Raw genomic sequence first — 22,018 nt, 5'->3', positions numbered from 1 at the left:
GTAAATTGCCTCACCGTCACTGGGTAAATTGCCTCACCATCACTGGGTAAATTAACTCACCGTCACTGGGTAGATTGCCTCACCATCACTGGGTAGATTGCCTCACCGCCACTCCGTAAATTACCTCACTGTCACTGGGTAAATTTCCTCACCGTCACTGGGTAAATTACCTCACTATCACTGCGTAAATTACCTCACCGTCACTGTGTAAATTCCCTCACCGTCTCTGGGTAAATTACCTCACCGTCACTGGGTAAATTACATCACCGTCACTGGGTAAATTGCCTCACCGTCACTGGGTAAATTAACTCAGCGTCACTGGTAAATAACCTCACCGACACTGGGTTGATAACCTCACCGTCACTGAGGAAATTACCTCACCGTCACTGGGTAAATTACCTCACTGTCACTGGGTAAATTACCTCACTGTCACTGCGTAAATTGCCTCACCGTCACTGGGTAAATTGCATCACCATCTCTGGGTAAATTACCTCACCGTCACTGGGTAGATTACCTCACAGTCACTGGGTAGACTGCCTCACCCTCACTGGGTAAATTACCTCACCGTCACTCGGTAAATTGCCTCACCGTCAACAGGGTAAATTGCCTCACCGTCACTGGGTAAATTACCTCACCGTCACTGGGTAAATTGCCTTACCATCACGGGGTAAATATGCGCACAGTCGCTGGGTAAATTACCTCACCGTAACTGGGTAAATTACCTCACAGTCACTGGGTAAAATACCTCACCGTCACTGGGTAGATTGCCACACCATCACTGGGTAGATTGCCTCATCGTCACTCGGTAAATTGCCTCACTGTCTCTGGGTACATTATCACACCGTCACTGGGTAGATTGCCTCACCATCACTGGGTAGATTGCCTCACCATCACGCGGTAAATTACCTCACCGTCACTGCGTAAATTATCTCACCGTCACTGGGTAAATTACCTCACTATCACTGGTTAAATTACCTCACCGTCACTGGGTAAAATGCCTCACCGTCACTTGGTAAACTACCTCACCGTCTTTGGGTAAATTACCTCACCATCACTGGTTAAATTACCTCACCGTCACTGGGTAAAATGCCTCACCGTCACTGGGTAAAATGCCTCACCGTCACTTGGTAAACTACCTCACCATCTTTGGGTAAATTACCTCACCGTCACTGTGTAGACTACCTCACCGTCACTGTGTAGATTACCTCACTGTCACTGGGTAAATTGCCTCACCGTCATTGGGTAAATTGCCTCACCGTCACTAGGTAGAATACTTCACCGTCACTGGATAAATTACCTCACCATCTGTGGGTAAATTACCTCACCGTCACTGGGTAAAATGCCTCACCATCACTTGGTAAACTACCTCACCGTCTTTGGGTAAATTACCTCGCCATCACTGGTTAAATTACATCACCGTCACTGGGTAAAATGCCTCACCGTCACTTGGTAAACTACCTCACCGTCTTTGGGTAAATTACCTCACCGTCACTGTGTAGACTACCTCACCGTCACTGTGTAGATTACCTCACCGTCACTGTGTAGATTACCTCACTGTCACTGGGTAAATTGCCTCACCGTCACTGGGTAAATTGCCTCACCGTCACTAGGTACATTGCCTCACCGTCACTAGGTAGATTACCTCACCGTCACTGGATCAATTACCTCAGAATAACTGGGTAAATTACCTCACAGTCACTGGGTAAAATGCCTCACCGTCAGTAGGTAAATTTCCTCACAGTCACTGGGTAAATTACCTCACCGTCACTGGGAAAATTACCTCACCGTCACTGGGGACATTACCTCACCGTCACTGGGGACATTACCTCACCGTCACTGGGTAAATTCCCTCACCGTCACTGGGTAGACTGCCTCACCGTCACTGGGTAAATTACCTCACCGTCACTGGGTAAATTGCCTCACCGTCACTGGGTAAATTGCCTCACCGTCACTGGGTAAATTGCCTCACCGTCACTGGGTAAATTACCTCACCGTCACTGGGTAGATTGCCTCACCATCACTGGGTAGATTGCCTCACCGTCACTAGGTAAATTACCTCACTGTCACTGGGTAAATTACCACATCGTCACTGGGTAGATTGCCTCTCCATCACTAGGTAGATTGCCTCACCATCACGCGGTAAATTACCTCACCGTCACTGGGTAAATTATCTCACCGTCACTGGGTAAATTACCTCACCATCACTGGTTAAATTACCTCACCGTCACTGGGTAAAATGCCTCACCGCCACTTGGTAAACTACCTCACCGTCTTTGGGTAAATTACCTCACCATCACTGGTTAAATTACCTCACCGTCACTGGGTAAAATGCCTCACCGTCACTTTGTAGATTACCTCACTGTCACTGGGTAAATTTCCTCACCGTCACTGGGTAAATTGCCTCACCGTCACTAGGTAGAATACTTCACCGTCACTGGGTAAATTACTTCACCGTCTGTGGGTAAATTACCTCACCGTCACGGGGTAAATTACCTCACCGTCGCTGGGTAGATTCCACACCGTCACTGGGTAAATTACCTCACCGTCACTGGGTAAATGACCTCACCGTCACTGGGTAGATTACCTCACTGTCACTGGGTAAATTACCTCACCGTCACTGGGTAAATTGCCTCACCGTCACTGGGTAAATTGCCTCACCGTCACTGGGTACACTGCCTCACCGTCACTGGGTAAATAACCTCACCGTCACTGGGTAGATTACTTCACCGTCACTGGGTAAATTACATCACAGTCACTCGGTAAATTGCCTCACCGTCACTGGGTAAATTACCTCACCCTCACTGGGAAGACTGCCTCACCGTCACTGGTTACATTACCTCACCGTCTCTGGGTAAATTACCTCACCGTCACAGGGTAAGTTACCTCACCATCGCTGGGTTGAATGCCTCACCGTAACTGGGAAAATGACCTCACCATCACTGGGTAAATTACGTCACCGTCACTGGGTAAATTACCTCACCATCACTGGGTAGACTGCCTCACCGTCACAGGCTAAATTACCTCACCGTCTTTGGGTCGACTGCCTGACCATCACTGGGTAAATTACCTCACCGTCACTGGGTAAATTACCTCAATGTCACTGGGTAAATTACCTCACCGTCACTGGGTAAATTACCTCACCGTCACTGGGTAAATTACCTCACCGTCACTGTGTAGACTACCTCACCGTCACTGTGTAGACTACCTCACCGTCACTGTGTAGATTACCTCACAGTCACTGTGTAGATTACCTCACCGTCACTAGGTAAATTACTTCACCGTCACTGGGTAAATTACCTCACAGTCACTGGGTAAATTGCCTCACCGTCAGTAGGTAAATTTCCTCACAGTCACTGGGAAAATTACCTCAACGTCACTGGGGACATTACCTCACCGTCACTGGGGACATTACCTCACCGTCACTGGGTAAATTCCCTCACCGTCACTGGGTAGACTGCCTCACCGTCACTGGGTAGACTGCCTCACCGTCACTGGATAAATTACCTCACCGTCACTGGGTAAATTACCTCACCGTCACTGCGTAAATTGCCTCACCGTCACTGGGTAAATTGCCTCACCGTCACTGGGTAAATTGCCTCACCGTCACTGGGTAAATTACCTCACCGTCACTGGGTAGATTGCCTCACCATCACTGGGTAGATTGCCTCACCGTCACTAGGTAAATTACCTCACTGTCACTGGGTAAATTACCACACCGTCACTGGGTAGATTGCCTCTCCATCACTAGGTAGATTGCCTCACCATCACGCGGTAAATTACCTCACCGTCACTGGGTAAATTATCTCACCGTCACTGGGTAAATTACCTCACCATCACTGGTTAAATTACCTCACCGTCACTGGGTAAAATGCCTCACCGCCACTTGGTAAACTACCTCACCGTCTTTGGGTAAATTACCTCACCATCACTGGTTAAATTACCTCACCGTCACTGGGTAAATTGCCTCACCGTCACTAGGTAGAATACTTCACCGTCACTGGGTAAATTACTTCACCGTCTGTGGGTAAATTACATCACCGTCACGGGGTAGATTACTTCACCGTCACTGGGTAAATTACATCACTGCCACTTGGTAAATTACCTCACAGTCACTCGGTAAATTGCCCCACCGTCACTGGGTAAATTACCTCACCCTCACTGGGAAGACTGCCTCACCGTCACTGGTTACATTACCTCACCGTCTCTGGGTAAATTACCTCACCGTCATTGGGTAAATTGCCTCACCGTCACTGGTTAAATTGCCTCACCGTCACTGCATAAATTGCCTCACCGTCACTGCATAAATTGCCTCACCGTCACTTTTGAAATTGCCTCACCGTCACTGAGTAAATTACCTCACCGTCATTGGGTAAGTAACCTCACCGTCACTGGGTAAATTGCCTCACCATCACTGGGCAAATTACCTCACCATCACTGGGTAAATTACCTCACTGTCACTGGGTAGATTATGTCATTGTTGCTGGGTTGATTAGTCTAGTGCCACTCACTGGATTACTTCACTGACACTGGGTCGGTTAGCCTAATGTGGCTAGTTAGATTACCTCAGTTTCACTGTTTAGATTAGCCTAGTATCGCTGAGGAGATTGCCTCATTTTTGCTGTGTAGATTACCTCGCTGGGTAGGTTATCTCACTGTCGCTGGTAGATTAGCCCAGTATTACTGGATAGATTACCTCACTGACACTGGATACATTAGCCACTGTCATTAGGTAGATTAACTCACTGCCGCTGGGTAGATTAGTCCAGTAGCGTTGGGTAGATTATCTCACTGTTACTGGGTGTTTTAACTCAGTGTTGTTGGGTAGATTAGTCCAGTGTCACTGGGTAGATTAATGCACAGTCGCTGTAAGGATTACCTCACTTACACTGGGTAGGTTAGACCGGTATCACTGGGTAGATTACCTCACTCTCACTGGGAAGATTACCTCACTGTCACTGGATACATTAGCCCACTGTGATTTGGTAAATTAACTCACCGCCATTTGGTAGATTAGTCCAGTAGCGCTGGGTAGATTACTTCATTGTTACTGGGTAGTTTAACTCACTGTCACTAGGTAGATTACCTCACTGTTACTAGGTAGATCAGCTCAGTGTTGCTGGTAGATTATCTCACTGTTACTGCGTAGATCAGCCCAGTGTATTACCTCACTGACGTTGGGTAGATTAGCCAAGTCTCACTGGGTAGATTACCTCACTGTCTCTGGATGGATTACCTCACTGACGTTGGGTAGATTAGCCCGGTATCACTGGGTAGATTACCCCACTGTCGCTGGGAAGATTACCTCACTGTTGCTGGGTAGATTACCTCACTGTTGTTAGGCAGATTACCTCACTGTCGCTGGGTAGATTCTCTCACTGTTGCTACATAGATCAGCCCAGTGTTGTTGGGTAGGTTAGCCCAGTATCATTGGATAGATTACCTCACTGTTGCTGGGTGGATTACCTCACTGTTGAGGCGTACATTATCTCACTGTTGCTGGGTAGATTAGCCCAGTGTTGCTCTGTAGATTACCACATGGTTTCTGGATAGGTTATCTCACCGTCACTGGGTAGATTAAATCACTATTGCTAGATAGATTAGTCCAATAGCGCTGGGTAGATTACCTCATTGTTAATAGGTCTATTGTCCCACTGTCACTAGATACATTACGTCATTGTCGCTGGGTAGATTAGCCTAGTACCACTCAGTAGATTACCTCACTGTCGCTGGGTAGATTACCTCACTGTCGCTGGGTAGATTACCCCACAGTCGCTGGGAAGATTACCTCACTGTTGCTGGGTAGATTACCTCACTGTTGTTGGGCAGATTACCTCACTGTCGCTGGGTAGATTCTCTCACTGTTGCTACATAGATCAGCCCAGTGTTGTTGGGTAGGTTAGCCCAGTATCATTGGATAGTTTACCTCACTGTTGCTGGGTGGATTACCTCACTGTTGAGGCGTACATTATCTCACTGTTGCTGCGTAGCTTACCTCACTGTTGCTGGGTAGATTAGCCCAGTGTTGCTCTGTAGATTACCACATGGTTTCTGGATAGGTTACCTCACCGTCATTGGGTAGATTAAATCACTATTGCTAGATAGATTAGTCCAGTAGCGCTGGGTAGATTACCTCATTGTTAATAGGTCTATTGTCCCACTGTCACTAGGTACATTACATCATTGTCGCTGGGTAGATTAGCCTAGTACCACTCAGTAGATTACCTCACTGTCGCTGGGTAGATTACCTCACTGTCACTGGGTAGATTATCACACTGTCGCTGGGTAGATTACCTTACTGTCGCTGGGTAGATTACCTCACTGTCGCTGGGTAGATTACCTCACTGTTGCTGGGTAGATTACCTCACTGTTGTTGGGCAGATTACCTCACTGTCGCTGGGTAGATTCTCTCACTGTTGCTACATAGATCAGCCCAGTGTTGTTGGGTAGGTTAGCCCAGTATCATTGGATAGATTACCTCACTGTTGCTGGGTGGATTACCTCACTGTTGAGGCGTACATTATCTCACTGTTGCTGCGTAGCTTACCTCACTGTTGCTGGGTAGATTAGCCCAGTGTTGCTCTGTAGATTACCACATGGTTTCTGGATAGGTTACCTCACCGTCATTGGGTAGATTAAATCACTATTGCTAGATAGATTAGTCCAGTAGCGCTGGGTAGATTACCTCATTGTTAATAGGTCTATTGTCCCACTGTCACTAGGTACATTACGTCATTGTCGCTTGGTAGATTAGCCTAGTACCACTCAGTAGATTACCTCACTGTCTCTGGGTAGATTACCTCACTGTTGCTGGGTAGATTACCTCACTGTTGTTGGGCAGATTACCACACTGTCGCTGGGTAGATTCTCTCACTGTTGCTACATAGATCAGCCCAGTGTTGTTGGGTAGGTTAGCCCAGTATCATTGGATAGATTACCTCACTGTTGCTGGGTGGATTACCTCACTGTTGAGGCGTACATTATCTCACTGTTGCTGCGTAGCTTACCTCACTGTTGCTGGGTAGATTAGCCCAGTGTTGCTCTGTAGATCACCACATGGTTTCTGGATAGGTTACCTCACCGTCATTGGGTAGATTAAATCACTATTGCTAGATAGATTAGTCCAGTAGAGCTGGGTAGATTACCTCATTGTTAATAGGTCTATTGTCCCACTGTCACTAGGTACATTACGTCATTGTCGCTGGGTAGATTAGCCTAGTACCACTCAGTAGATTACCTCACTGTCGCTGGGTAGATTATCACATTGTCGCTGGGTAGATTACCTCACTGTCGCTGGGTAGATTACCTCACTGTCGCTGGGTGCATTTCCTCACTGTTGCTGGGTAGATTACCTCACTGTCACTGGGTGCATTACCTCACTGTTGCTGGGTAGATTACCTCACTGTCGCTGGGTGCATTACCTCACTGTTGCTGGGTAGATTACCTCACTGTCACTGGGTAGATTACCTCATTGTCGCTGGGTAGATTACCCCTCACTGTCACTGGGTGCATTACCTCACTGTTGCTGGGTAGATTACCTCACAGTCGCTGGGTGCATTACCTCACTGTTGCTGGGTAGATCACCTCACTGTCGGTGGGTAGCTTACCTCACTGTCGCTGGGTAGATTACCTCACTGTCGCTGGGTAGATTATCTCACTGTCGTTGGATAGAGTACCTCACTGTCGCTGGATAGATTACCTCACTGTCGCTGGGTAATTACCTCACTGTCGCTGGGTGCATTTCCTCACTGTTGCTGGGTAGATTACCTCACTGTCACTGGGTGCATTACCTCACTGTTGCTGGGTAGATTACCTCACTGTCGCTGGGTGCATTACCTCACTGTTGCTGGGTAGATTACCTCACTGTCACTGGGTAGATTACCTCATTGTCGCTGGGTAGATTACCCCTCACTGTCACTGGGTGCATTACCTCACTGTTGCTGGGTAGATTACCTCACAGTCGCTGGGTGCATTACCTCACTGTTGCTGGGTAGATCACCTCACTGTCGGTGGGTAGCTTACCTCACTGTCGCTGGGTAGATTACCTCACTGTCGCTGGGTAGATTATCTCACTGTCGTTGGATAGAGTACCTCACTGTCGCTGGATAGATTACCTCACTGTCGCTGGGTAATTACCTCACTGTCGCTGGGTGCATTACCTTACTGTTGCTGGATAGATTACCTCACTGTCACTGGATAGATTACCTCACTGTTGCTGGGTAGATTACCTCACTGTTGCTGGGTAGATTATCTCACTGTCGCTGGGTAGATTAGCCCAGTGTTGAATGGGTTGTGCCAGTACAGTGTATATTATTCCAATATTGCGTAAATTGGGTGGATTATCCCAACGTTAGGTGGATTATTCTACTGCTGGGAGAAGAATTCCAGTGTTGAATAGGTTAGCCTTGTATTGAATGGTTTATTCCAGTGCTGGAAGGACTGTTCCAGTGTTGCATGAATTATCCTTGTGTTGGTTTCAGTTTCCAGTGTTGGGTGGATTTACCCAGTGCTGGAAAGATTCTCCCAGCATTGGGTAGAGTATCCAAATGCTGGAAGGAATATTCCGGTGACTGGTAAATTATCCCAGTGTTGGATGGATTAGTCCTGCGCCGGGCGGGCTCTTCACATGCTGGGTGGAACGACATCAATCTTACCGCTTCTTCAGTAGGGCGCTGAAGTCCAGTTCGCCAGCTTCGTCACCTGCATCTGTACTACTGCAGAGAGATGAGCCAGTTAGAGAGCAGGATAGCTGCTGTGGGGGAACTGTTCCTCCACCAATATGCAGTATGTCACAGCTTCCTAACACACAGTGGGCAAATAGCTGTCAGTAATGCTTTTGAATAAAGAGAATTTGTAGTTGATTTAATCTTTTGGATCTGTCATTCAAACCTCTCATATTAGGAACACACTGCTCAGGTGTCAGAGTGCAAACTGATTCAGAATGGATTCACCTGCTGCTTTTAAAAGTGATTCTGATGGGCTGTTATATGTCTATTATATATTTATATAGAGAACAAATCTTCCTCTACACTGTCCCATCAAACACTCCCAGGACATGCACAGCACGGGGTAAGATACAGAGTAAAGCTCCCTCTACACAGTCCCAATAAAACACTCCCAGGGCAGGTACAGCACAGGGTTAGATACAGAGTAAAGCTCCCTCTACACTGTCCCCATCAAACGCTCCCAGGACAGGTACAGGATGGGGCAAAATACAAAGTAAATCTCCCTCTACACTGTCCCCATCAAACACTCCCGGGACAGGCGCGGCACGGGGTTAGATACAGAGTAAAGCTCCCTCTATACTGTCCCCATCAAACACTCCCAGGACAGGTACAGCACGGGGTTAGATACTGAGGATAGCTCCCTCTATCCTGTCCCCTTTCTCATTGTCATCCCTTTATCTGATTTTGATATGTAGGTAGACTGGAAAATCAGGTTGATACTGGATCCCAAGAAAAGGAATTTGTGGAATGTCTACGAGATGGCTTTTTAGAGCAGCTTGTGGTGGAGCCCACTAGGGAACAGGCAATTCTGATGTGTAATGAGGCAGATTTGATAAGGGAGCTTAAGGTGAAGGAACCCTTAGGAGGAAGTGACCATAATATGATAGAATTTACCCTGCAATTTTAGAGGAAAAAGCTGGAATCAGATGTAACGGTATTACAGTTGAATAAAGGCAACTACTGAGGCATGAGGGAGGAGCTGGCCAGAATTGACTGGGAGATGAGCCTCGCAGGAAAGACAGTGGAACAGCAACGGCAGGAGTTTCTGGGAGTAATTTGGGAGACACAGCAAAAATTCATCCCTAGGAAGAAGACGCATACTAAAGGGAGGATGAGGCAACCATGGCTGACAAGGGAAGTCAGGGACAGCATAAAAGCTAAAGAGAAAGCATACAATGCGGCGAAGAACAGTGGGAAACTAGGGGATTGGGAAGCCTACAAAGACCAACAGAGGACAACTAAAAAAGAAATAAGGAGGGAGAAGATTAAATATGAGGGTAAACTAGCCAGTAATATAAAAGAAGATTGCAAGAGTTTTTTAGATATATAAAGGGTAAGAAAGAGGCAAAAGTGGACATTGGGCTACTGGAAAATGAGGCTGGAGAAGTAGTAGTGGGGAACAAAGAAATGGTGGCGGAACTGAATAGGTACTTTGCTTCAGTCTTCATGGTGGAAGACACGAGTAACATCCCCAAAGTTCAAAAGAGTCTGGGGGCAGAGGTGAGTATGGTGGCCATTACCAAGGAGAATGTGCTAGGAAAACTGCAAGGTCTGAAGGTGGATAAATCACCTGGACCAGATGGATTACACCCCAGAGTTCTGAAGGAGATAGCTGAAGAGATAGTGGAGGCATTAGTGGTGATCTTTCAGGAATCACTGGAGTCAGGGAGGGTCCCAGAGGACTGGAAAATCATGAATGTACCCCCCTGTTTAAGAAGGGAGTGAGGCAAAAGACGGGAAATTACAGGCCGATTAGCCTGAACTTGGTCGTTGGCAAGATTTTACAGTCCATTATTAAGGATGAGATTTCAGAATACTTGAAAGTGCATGGTAAAATCGGGTAAAGTCAGCATGGTTTCATCAAGGGGAGGTCATGCCTGAGAAGGTAACGAGTAGGTTAGACAAAGGAAAGCCAATGGATGTTATCTACTTGGATTTCCAGAAGGATTTCCTTTGACAAGGTGCTGAACAGCAGGCTGCTCAGTAAGGTAAGAGCCCATGGTGTTAGAGGCAAGGTACTAGCATGGATAGAAGATTGGCTGTCTGGCAGGAGGCAGAGAGTGAGGATAAGGGGGTCCTTCTCAGGATGGCGGCCGGTGACTAGTGGAGTTCCGCAGGGGTCAGTGTTGGGGCCACAACTTTTCACTTTATACATTAATGATCTAGATGAAGGAACTGAGGGCACCCTGGCTAAGTTTGCAGATAATACAAAGATAGGTGGAGGGACAGGTAGTATTGAGGAGGCGGGGAGGCTGCAGAAGGATTTGGACAGGTTAGGAGAATGGGCAAAGAAGTGGCAGATGGAATACAACATGGGGAAGTGTGAGGTCATGCACTTTGGTAGGAAGAATAGAGGCATGGACTATTTTCTAAATGGGGAGAGAATTCAGAAATCAGGAATGCAAAGGGACTTGGGAGTCCTAGTCCAGGATTCTCTTAAGGTTAACTTGCAGGTTGAGTCAATAGTTAGGAAGGCAAAGGCAATGTTGGCATTTATTTCGAGAGGACTAGAATATAAAAGCAGGGATGTGCTGCTGAGGCTTTATAAGGCTCTGGTCAGACCACATTTAGAACATTGTGAGCAATTTTGGGCCCCGTATCTCAGGAAGGATGTGCTGGCCCTGGAGAGGGTCCGGAGGAGGTTCACAAGAATGATCCCAGGAATGAAAGGCTTAACATGTGAGGAACATTTGAGGACTCTGGGTCTATACTCGATGGAGTTTAGAAGGATGAGGGAGGATCTGATTGAAACTTACAGAATACTGGAAGGCCTGGATAGAGTGGACATGGGAAAGATGGTTCCATTAGTAGGAGAGACTAGGATCCGAGGGCACAGCCTCAGAGTAAAGGGAAGACCTTTCAGAACAGAGATGAGGAGAAACTTCTTTAGCCAGAGAGTGGTGAATCTATGGAATTCATTGCCACAGAAGGCTGTGGAGGCCAGGTCATTGAGTGTACTTAACACCGAGATAGATAGGTTCTTGATTGGTAAGGGGATCAAAGGTTACGGGGAGAAGGCGGGAGAATGGGGTTGAGAAACTTATCAGCCATTATTGAATGGCGGAGCAGACTCGATGGGCTGAATGGCCTAATTTCTGCTCCTATGTCTTCTGTCTTACACTGTCCCAATCAAACACTCCCAGGACAGGTATAGCATGGGGTTAGATACAGAGTGAAGCTGGTGTTGCCTCGGCTCTCACTGCTGTGAGAATTTGGCTCCCTCCCTATGATCTTTGGGGAGATCATTGATTGGTGGCTGGTGTTAATGTGTTAATTGTAACTCTCTCTGTAGTGAAGCCTCATCACAGGATGAACAGGTTGATGTTCATGAGTGGAGAATGCCTCTGGTTTCTGTCTGATTAACTCACCTAGCTGCTGTTGCTCATGTCGCTGGCTTTTTAAATTTAACTTCAGGATGTGGGCATCACTGGCAATGCCAATAACTCTGCCCTGAGTAGCTGGGAATGGGCCTTCTTCAAATGGCTGTGGTGGTTTTGGTATAGTCGAGAGACCTGCTGGGCCATACCTTGTTGAGTATTATTACTGGTGGTACGTTTACTCGACTGTGGACTTTCTTAGCTGCAAAGTCCTGAAAATGTGAAACATTCTTTGGAAATGCATTTTCATTCTCTCTCACATGTCAGATCAGCCCTTTGCTTGTGTCAGAGACTGTGACATATTCTGACCTCTTCCTTCACCGTTTCTCTATCTAGACCACGGAGAGGCTATGGCATGAGGTTTCACTATTGGAACAGACCAATGAGGTGCCAGCACAGAGGGCATGTGAGGCGGGTGCATGGTCTTTGCTGATGCAGTGACAGTGGGCTCAAATCAGAAAGGTGAAAGCTGCAGTGAGTTCAAATGTAGGAAAACTGTGATGGAGAGGGAGGGAGGAAGAGAGAGTGGAGGAGGCAGGAAGAGAGGAGGGGAATGGAGGAGGGGGAATGAAGGAGAGGGATTAAAGGAGGGGGAAGAAAGGAGGGGGAAGAAAGGAGGGGGAATAAAGGAGGGGGAATATAGGAGGGGGAATAAAGGAGGGGGAATATACGAGGGGGAATATACGAGGGGGAATATACGAGGGGGAATATACGAGGGGGAATATACGAGGGGAATATAGGAGGGGGAATAAAGGAGGGGAAATAAAGGAGGGGGAATAAAGGAGGGGGAATATAGGAGGGAGAATAAAGGAGGGGGAATAAAGGAGGGGGAATAAAGGAGGGGGAATAAAGGAGGGGGAATAAAGGAGGGGGAATAAAGGAGGGGGAATAAAGGAGGGGGAATAAAGGAGGGGGAATAAAGGGAGGGGAATAAAGGAGGGGGGTGAAGGAGGGGGAGGGGAGGAGAAAGAGGGGATGGGAGATGGAGGAGGAGGGGCAGGAGGAAGGAGGAAGGGAGGGGGTGGGTGTGGATGTAAGGGTAGAGGTAATATGGGACGGAGTGGGCTGAGGGCAGAGGTAGAGAGGATGAAGGTAAGGGCTGTTGAGTGTGGGTAGGTGGGTGTGAGGGTGGAAGTAAGGGGTTGTGATTTGGGGTAGGGGAAATTTTGGCTGGAGTGGTATCGGTAATGGGTGTGCAAGGCAGAGGTAGAGAGTATAAGGGGAGGGGGCGAGGTGTGGATGGTTGTGCATTTGGGGGTGTGTGGATGGGGAGGTGCGAGGGTGGGGAATTGTGTGCAGTGGGGTGGGGGTGTGTGTATGAAGGGGATGGGTGTGTGTGTGCGTGAGTGGGCGTGTGCGGGTGAGTGTGTGGGGTTGAGTGTGTGGGGGTGAGTGTGTGTGTGTGTGTGGGTGTGTGTGGGTGTGTGTGGGTGGGGATGGGTGTGTGTGGGTGGCAGTGGGTGTATGGGGGTGAGTGTGTGGGGGTGAGTGTGTGTGTGTGGGTGGGTGGGTGGGTGTATTGGTGGGGGTGGGCATGTGATGTTGGGGGTGGGTGTGTGGGTGGGTGTGTGTGAGGGTGGGTATGGGGACAGGTGTTTGGGGGCAGGTGTGTGAGTGGGGTTAGGTGTGTGGGTGTGTGAGTGGGAGGGTGTGCAGGGGGTGGGTGTGTGTGGGTGAGCGTGTGGGTGGGTATGTGGGGGTTGTGGGTGGCTCTGTAGGTGTGTGGGGGTGTGTGGGTGGGTGTGTGTGGGCGCAGCGTTGGGTGTGTGTGGGCGGGTGTGTGGGAGGGTGTGGGTGTGGGGGATGGTGGTGGGTGTGTGTGTTTGTGTGGGGGTGGGGGGTGGGAGAGGGTGGGGGTGGGTGCGGGTGGGTGTGGGTGGGCGGGCGTGTTGGGGTGTGTGTGGGTGGGTGTGTGGGGTGGGGGTGTGGGGGTGGGTGTGTGTGTGTGTGTCTCTGGGTGTGTTAGGTTGGGGGTGTGGGGGTCGGTGTGTGTGGGTGGGTGTGAGTAGGATTGGGTCTGGGTGTGTGTGTGGGTGGGTGTGTTGGGGGTGGATGTGTGTGTGTGGGCAGGTGTGTGGGTGGGTGTGTGGGTGGGCATGTGGGTGTGAGTGTGGCATTGGGTGTGTGGCGGTGGGTGTGTGGGAGGGTGCGGGTGGGTGTGTGAGGCTGTGTGGGTGTGGGGTTGGGGGTGGGTGTGTGGGTGGGTGTGTTGTGGGTGAGAGTGGGGGGTTGGAGTGGGGGGGTGGGTGTGAGGTGGGTGTGTGTGTATGTGTGGGGGTGGGGGGTGGGAGTGGGTGGAGGTGGGTGCGTGGGGCTGGGTGTGTGGGTATTTGTGTGTGAGTGTGTGTGGGGTTGGGGTTGTGGGTGTGTGGGATGGGGTTGTGGGTGTGTGGGATGTGGTGGTGGGAGTGTGTGGGGGTGTGTGTGGGGGTGTGTGTGGGTGTGTGTGTGGGTGTGTGTGGGGTTGGGGTTGGGTGTGTGTGTGGGTGTGTGTGGGGTTGGGGTTGGGTGTGGGCGGGTGTGTAGGTGTGTGGGGTTGTGTGGGTGTGGGGGATAGGGGTGGGTGTGGGGTGGGTGTGTGCCTTTGTGTGGGGGTGGGGGGTGAGTGCGTGGGGCTGGGTGTGGGCAGGTGTGTGGGAGGGTGTGTGTGGCTGTGTGGGTGTGGGGGTGGGTGTGGGGTGGGTGTGTGTCTTTGTGTGGGGGTGGGGGGTGGGAGAGGGTGGGACTGGGTGCGTGGGGCTGGGTGTGGGTGTGTGTGTGGTGGTGGATGTGTGTGGGGTGGGTGTGTGGGGTGGGGGTGTGGGGGTGGGGGTGTGGATTTGTCTGTGGGTGTGTTAGGTTGGGGGTGTGGGAGTGAGTGTGTGTGTGTGTGGGTGTGAGTAGGGTTGGGTCTGGGTGTGTGGGTGGGTGGGTGTGTTGGGGGTGGATGTGTGTGGGTGGGTATGTGGGTGGGTGTGTAGGTGGGCGTGAGGGTGGGTGTGAGTGTGGCGTTGGGTGTGTGGCGGTGGGTGTGTGGGAGGGTGTGGGTGGGTGGGTGTGTGAAGCTGTGTGTGTGTGTGGGGGATGGGGGTGGGTGTGTGGGTGGGTGTGTGGGGGTGGGAGTGGGAGGGTTGGAGTGGGAGGGTGGGTGTGAGGAGGGTGGGTGTGAGGAGGGTGTGTGTGTTTGTGTGGGGCTGGAGGGTGGGAGTGGGTGGGGGTGGGTGCGTGGGGCTGGGTGTGGGTGGGTGTGTGGTGGTGGGTGTGTGTGGGCGGGCATGTTGGGGTTTGTGGTGGTGGGTGTGTGTGGGCGGGCATGTTGGGGTGTGTGTGGGTGGGTGTGTGGGTGCATGGGGCTGGGTGGGTGGGTGTGTGTGTGAGTGTGTGGGGGGTGGGGTTATGGGCATGTGGGATGTGGTGGTGGGTGTGTGTGTGGGTGTGGGGTTGGGTGTGTGTGTGGGTGCGTGTGGGGTTGGGTGTGTGGGAGTGGATGTGTGGATGTGGGTGTGGAGGTGTGTGGGTGGGTGGGTGTGTGTGTGTGGGGGTGGGTGTGATGGGGGTGGGAGTGGGAGGGTTGGAGTGGGTGGGTGGGTGTGAGGAGGGTGTGTGTGTTTGTGTGGGGGTGGAGGGTGGGAGTGGGTGGGGGTGGGTGCGTGCGGCTGGGTGTGGGTGGGTGTGTGGTGGTGGGTGTGTGTGGGCGGGCATGTTGGGGTGTGTGTTGGTGGGTGTGTGGGTGCGTGGGGCTGGGTGTGTGGGTGTGTTTGTGAGTGTGTGGGGTTGGGGTTGTGGGCGTGTGGGATGTGGTGGTGGGTGTGTGTGGGGGTATGTGTCTGGGTGTGTGTGGGGGTGGGGTTGGGTGTGTGTGTGGGTGCGTGTGGGGTTGGGTGTGTGGGGGTGGGTGTGTGGGGGTGGGTGTGGGGGTGGGTGTGGGGGTGGGTGTGGGGGAGGGTTTTGGGGTGGGTGTGTGGGGGTGGGTGTGTGTGGATGGGTGTGTGGGGGTGGTTGTGGGGGTGGGCTTGTGGGAGTGGGTGTGGGGGGGTGGGTGAAGGTGTGTGTGTGGGCGGTGTGTGTGTGGGCGGTGGGTGTGTCGGGGTGGGTGGGGTTTTGGGTGTGGGTGTGTGGGTGTGGGTGTGAGGGGGGGTGTGTGTGTGTGTGGGTGGGTGTGTGGGGGTGGGTGTAGGGGTGGGTGTGTGGCAGTGGGTATGGGGGGGTGGGTGAAGGTGTGTGTGTGGGCGGTGGGTGTGTGGGGGTGGGTGGGGGTGTGGGGGTGGGTGTGTGGGTGTGGGTGTGTGGGGGTGGGTGTCTGGGGGAGGGTGAGTGGGTGGATGTGTTTGGGTGGGTGTGTGGGGGTTGGAGTGGGGGGGAGGGTGTGTGTGTTTGTGTGGGGGTGGGGGTGGGAGTGGGTGGGGGTGGGTGCGTGGGGCTGTGTGTGGGTGGGTGTGTGGTGGTGTGTGTGTGTGGGCGGGCGTGTTGGGGTGTGTGTAGGTGGATGTGTGTGGTTGGGAGCGTGGGTGCGTGGGGCTGGGTGTGTGGGTGTTTGTGTGTGAGTGTGTGTGGGTGTGCGTGTGTGTGTGGGTGGGTGGGTGTGTGGGCGGGTGGGTGTGTGTGGGTGTGTGGTGGTGTGAGTGTGTGTGGGTGTGTGTGTGTGGGTGTGTGTGTGTGGGTGTGTGTGGGTGGGTGTGTGTGTGTGGGTGTGTGTCTGTGTGGGTGGGTGTATGTGTGGGTGGTTGTGTGAGGGTGGGTGTGTGTGGGTGGGTGTGTGTGGGTGGGTGTGTGGGTGTGTGGGGGTGGATGTGTGGGGGTGGATGTGTGGGGATGGATGTGTGGGGGTGGATGTGTGGGGGTGGATGTGTGGGGGTGGATGTGTGGGGGTGGATGTGTGGGGGTGGATGTGTGAGGGTGGGTGTGGGTGGTTGGGCGTGTGGGTGGGTGTGTAGGGGTGTGTGTGGGGGGTTGTGGGTAGGGTGTGGGCGGGTGTGTAGGTGTGTGGGGTTGTGTGGGATAGGGGTGGGTGTGGGGTGGGTGTGTGTCTTTGTGTGGGGGTGGGGCGTGGGTGCCTGGGGCTAGGTGTGGGCGGGTGTGTGGGAGGGTGTGTGTGGGTGGGTGTGTGTCTTTGTGTGGGGGTGGGGGGTGGGAGAGGGTGCGTGGGGCTGGGTGTGGGTGTGTGTGTGGTGGTGGGTGTGTGTGGGTGGGTGTGTGGGGTGGGGGTGTGGGGGTGGGTTTGTGGATGTGTCTTTGGGTGTGTGAGGTTGGGGGTGTGGGGGTGGGTGTGGGTGTGTGGGGGTGGGTGTTTTCGGGTGGGTATGTGGGGGTATGTGTGTGTGGGTGCGTGGGGGGGTGGGTACGTGGGGGGTGGGTGTGTGGGGGTGTGTTGGGGTGGGTGGGTGTGGGTGTGTGTGGGTGTGTGGGGGTGGGTGGGTGTGGGTGTGTGTGGGTGTGTGTGGGTGTGTTGGGGTGTGTGGGAGTGGCTGGGTGTGGGTGTGTGTGGGTGTGTGTGGGTGTGTGGGGGTGGGTGGGTATGGGTGTGTGTGGGTGTGTGGGGGTGGGTGGGTGTGGGTGTGTGGGGGTGTGTGGGAGTGGCTGGGTGTGTGTGGGTGTGTGTGGGTGTTTGTGGGTGCGTGGGGTTGGGTGTGTGGGGGTAGGTGTGTGTGGGTGTGTGGGGGTGGGTTTGTGGGGGTGGGTGCGTGGGGGTGTGTGGGTGGGGGTGGGTGTGTGTGGGTGTGGGGGGGCAGGTGTGGGTGTGGGGGGGTGGATGTGGGTGTGTGGGGGTGGGTGTGTGTGGGTGTGTGGGTGGGTGTGTGTGGGTGTGTGGGGTTTTGTGTGTAGGTGTGTCTGGGTGTGTGGGGGTAGGTGGGGGTGGGTGGGGGTGTGTGTGTGGGGGTGGGTGTGTGGGTGTGTATGGGTGTGTGGGAGTGGGTGGTTGGGTGTGGGTATGTGTGAGGGTGTGGGGGTGGCTGGGGATGTGTTTTTGGGGGTGAGTAGGTGTGTGTGGGTGTGTGGGAGTGGGTGGGAGTGGGTATGTGGAGGTGGGTGCGGTTGGGTGGGGGTGTGTGTGTGGGTGGGTGTGTGGGGTTGGGTGTGTGTGTGTGTAGGTGTGTGGGGTTGGGTGTGAGGGGTTGGGTGTGAGGGGGTGGGTGTGAGGGGGTGGGTGTGAAGGGGTGGGTGTGAAGGGGTGGGCGGTGGGTGTTAGGAGTTGGGTGTGTAGCGGTGGGTGGGGGTGGGTCTGTGGGGCTGGGTGTATGGGGGTGTATTTGTGTGGGTGTGTGGGGGTGGGTGTGTGTGGGTGTGTGTGGGTACGTGGGGGTGGGTGCTTGGGAGTGGGTGCGTGGGAGTGGGTACGTGGGGGTGGGTGTGTGTGGGTGTGTGTGGGTGCGTGGGGATGGGTGCGTGGGGGTGGGTGCATGGGAGTCGGTGCGTGGGGGTGGGTGTGTGTGGGTGGGTGTGTGTGGGTGGGTGTGTGTGGGTGGGTGGGGGTGAGTATGTGTGGGAGTGTGGGGGTATCTTTGTGGGGGTGGGTGTGGGTGGGTGTGGGTGGGTGTGTGGGCGTGGGTGTGTGGGGGTAGGTGTGTGGGGGTAGGTGTGTGGGGGTAGGTGTGTGGGGGTAGGTGTGTGGGTGTGTGGGGGTAGGTGTGTGGGGGTGTGTGGGGGTGTGTGTGTGGCGGTGGGTGTGTGGGGGTAGGTGTGTGGGGATGGGTGTGTGGTTTTGGGTGTGTGGGGGTGGGTGTGTGGGGTGGGTGTGTGTGGGTGGGTGTGTGTGGGTGGGTGCGTGGGGGTGGGTGTATGAGGGTGGGTGTGTGTGGGTGGGTGTGTGTGTGTGGGTGTGTGGGTGTGTGGGAGTGGGTGTGTGGGAATGGGTGTGTGGGGCTGGGTCTGTGGGCGTGGGTGGGGGTGGGTAGGGTTGGGTGTTTGGGGGTGGGTGGGTGTGTGTGGATGTGTGGAGTGGGTGGGTGGGGGTGGGTATGTGTGGGGGTGTGGGGGTGGCTGGGGATGTGTGTGTGGGCGTATGGGAGTGGGTGGGTGGGGGTGGGTGGGTGTGTGGGGGTGTGTGGGGGTTGCTGTGTGGCGGTGGGTGTGTGGGGTTGGGTGTGTGGTTTTGGGTGTGTGGGCATGTGGGGGTGGGTGTGTGAGGGTTGGTGTGTGAGGGTTGGGTGTGTGGTTTTGGGTGTGTGGGTGTGTGGGGGTGGGTGTGTGAGGGTGGTGTGTGTGGGTGGGTGTGTGGGGGTGTGTGTGTGGGGGTGGGTGTGTGTGGGTGGGTGTGTGTGGGTGGGTGTGTGTGGGTGGGTGGGGGTGTGTGTGTGGGGGTGGGTGTGTGGGGTTGGGTGTGTGGGGTTGGGTGTGTGGGTGTGTGGGTTGTGTGTGTGGGGGTGGGTGTGTGGGTGTGTGGGTGGGTGTGAGGGCGTGGGTGTGTGTGTGGATGTGTGGGAGTGGGTGTGTGGGGTTGTGTGTGGGTGGGTGGGTGTGTGGGGTTGTGTGTGTGGGTGTGGGTGTGTGGGGTTGGGTGTGTGGGGTTGGGTGTGTGGGCGTGGGTGTGTGGGCATGGGTGTGTGGGCGTGTGGGGGTGGGTGTGTGTGGGCGTGTGGGCTGGGTATATGTGGGTGTGTGGGGTTGGGTGTGTGAGCGTGTGGGGGTGGGTGTGTGTGGGCGTGTGGAGGTGAGTGTGTAGGGTTGTGTGGGGGTGGGTGGGTGTGTGGAGGTGTGTGGGGGTGGGTGGTGTGTGTGTGTGGGTGGGTGTGTGGGGCTGAGTGTGTGGCGGTGTGTGGTAGTGGGTGTGTGGTGGTGGGTGTGGGGGGTGGGTATGTGGTAGTGGGTGTGTGGTGGTGGGTGTGGGGTGGTGGGTGTGAGGTGGTGGGTGTGAGGTGGTGGGTGGGCGTGTGTGTGGATGGGCGGTGGGTGCTTGGGTGTGGGTGCAGGGGGGGCTTGTGTGTGGGGGTGGGTGTGTGTGGGTGTGGGGGGTGTGTGTGGGGGTGGGTGTGTGTGGGTGTGTGGGGGTGGGTGTGTGAGGGTGGGAGTGTGGGTGTGTGTGGGTGTGGGGGGTGTGTGTGGGGGTGGGTGTGTGTCAGTGTGGTGGGTGTGTGGGGGTGGAAGTGTATGGGTGTGTGGGGTTTGGTGTGTGGGGGACGGGTGTGTGGGGGTGGGTGTGGGTGGGTGGGGGTATGTGTGGGTGGGTGGTGGGTGTGTGGGGTTTGCTGTGTGGGGGTTGAGTTTGGGGGTGGGTGTGCGTGGGTCCGTGGGCGTGGGCGTGGGTGGGGGTGGGTGGGGTTGGGTGTTTGGGGGTGGGTGGGTGTGTGGGAGTGGGTGGGTGGGGGTGGGGGTGGGTGTGGGTGTGTGGGTGGTTGGGGGTATGTGTGTGGGTGTGTGTGTGTGGGAGTGGGTGCAGGGGGGTGGGTGTGTGGGGGTGTGTGTGTGTGTGGTGTGGGTGTGGGTGTGTGGCGGTGGATGTGTGTGGGTGGGTGTGTGGGGTTGGGTGTGTGGGGGTGGGTGTGTGTGGGTGGGTGTGTGTGGGTGGGTGTGTGGGGTTGGGCGTGTGGGGTTGGGCGTGTGGGGTTGGGCGTGTGGGGATGGGTGTGTGGGGATGGGTGTGTGGGGTGTGGGGGTAGGTTTGTGTGTGTGGGTGTGTGGGGTTGGGTGTGTGGGTGTGGGTGTGTGTGGGTGTGTGGGGTTGGGTGTGTGGGGGTGGGTGTGTGTGGGTGGGTGTGTGGGGTGTGGGGGTAGGTTTGTGTGTGTGGGTGTGTGGGGTTGGGTGTGTGGGTGTGGGTGTATGTGGGTGTGTGGGGTTGGGTTTGTGGGGGTGGGTGTGTGGGGTTGGTGTGTGGGGTTGGTGTGTGGGGTTGGTGTGTGGGGTTGGTGTGTGGGGTTGGTGTGTGGGGTTGGTGTGTGGGGTTGGTGTGTGGGGTTGGTGTGTGGGGTTGGTGTGTGGGGTTGGTGTGTGGGGTTGGTGTGTGGGGGTGGGTGTGTGGGGGTGTGTGGGTGGGTGTGGGTGTTTGTGGTTGGGTGTGTGGGGGTGGGTGTGTGGGGTGTGGGGGTAGGTTTGTGTGTGTGGGTGTGTGGGGTTGGGTGTGTGGGGGTGGGTGTGTGTGGGTGGATGTGTGTGGGTGGGTGTGTGGGGTGTTGGGGTAGGTTTGTGTGTGTGGGGGTGTGGGGGTGGGTGCGTGGGGGTGTGTGGGGGTGGGTGTGGGTGTTTGGTTGTGGGTGTGTGGGGGTGGGTGTGTGGGGTTGGGTGAGGGTGGGTGTGTGGGGGTGGGTGTGGGTGTGTGGGGGGGAGTGAGGGTGGGTGTGTGGGGGTGAGTGAGGGTGGGTGTGTGGGGGTGGGTGTGGGTGTGTGGGGGTGGGTGAGGGGTGGGTGATGGTGGGTGTGGGTGAGGGTGGGTGTGTGGGGGTAGGTGGCAGTAGGTGTGTGTGGGTGTGGGTGTGTGTGGGTGTTTGGTTGTGGGTGTGTGGGGTTGGGTGTGTGGGGGTGGGTGTGGGTGTGTGGGGGTGAGTGAGGGTGGGTGTGTGGGGTTGGGTGTGTTGGGGTGGGTGGGTGTGTGGGGGTGGATGTGTGGGGTTGGGTGTGTTGGGGTGGGTGGGTGTGTGGGGGTGTGTGTGTGGGGTTTTGTTTGGGTGGGTGTGTGGGGGTGGGTGCGTGTGGGTGGTTGGGGGTATGTGTGTGGGGGTGGGTGTGTGGGCAGTGGGTATTTGGGCGGTTGGTGAGTGTGGGTGTGTGGGTGTGGGTGTGTGGGAGTGGGTGCAGGGGGGTGGGTGTGTGGGGGTGTGTGTGTGTGGTGTAGGTGTGGGTGTGTGGCGGTGGGTGTATGGGGGTGGATGTGTGTGGGTGGGTGTGTGGGGTTGGGTGTGTGGGGTTGGGTGTGTGGGGGTGGGTGTGTGGGGGTGGGTGTGTGGGGGTGTCTGTATGTCGGTAGGTGTGTGGGGTTGTGTGGGGGTGGGTGAGGGTGGGTGTGTTCG

The 22,018-nt window shown here is 54.4% G+C and overlaps 1 protein-coding gene across 3 annotated transcripts in view; it reads right to left on the bottom strand.

Annotated features, from left to right (window-relative positions):
* Positions 1–22,018, bottom strand: part of mybpc3 (myosin binding protein C3) — a 1,308,988-nt gene that overhangs the window by 1,063,348 nt on the left and 223,622 nt on the right. For all 3 annotated transcript variants that reach the window (XM_041197987.1, XM_041197986.1, XM_041197988.1), the window contains one exon: positions 8,652–8,711. In XM_041197987.1, coding sequence (XP_041053921.1) covers positions 8,652–8,711 — 60 coding nt within the window. The remainder of the gene's footprint in view (positions 1–8,651; positions 8,712–22,018) is intronic.

Source organism: Carcharodon carcharias, chromosome 10, assembly GCF_017639515.1.
Source record: "Carcharodon carcharias isolate sCarCar2 chromosome 10, sCarCar2.pri, whole genome shotgun sequence".
Lineage (NCBI taxonomy): Eukaryota > Metazoa > Chordata > Chondrichthyes > Lamniformes > Lamnidae > Carcharodon > Carcharodon carcharias.
The sequence above is the reverse complement of the archived record's forward strand: the minus strand, read 5'-3'. Positions and strand labels throughout refer to the sequence as shown.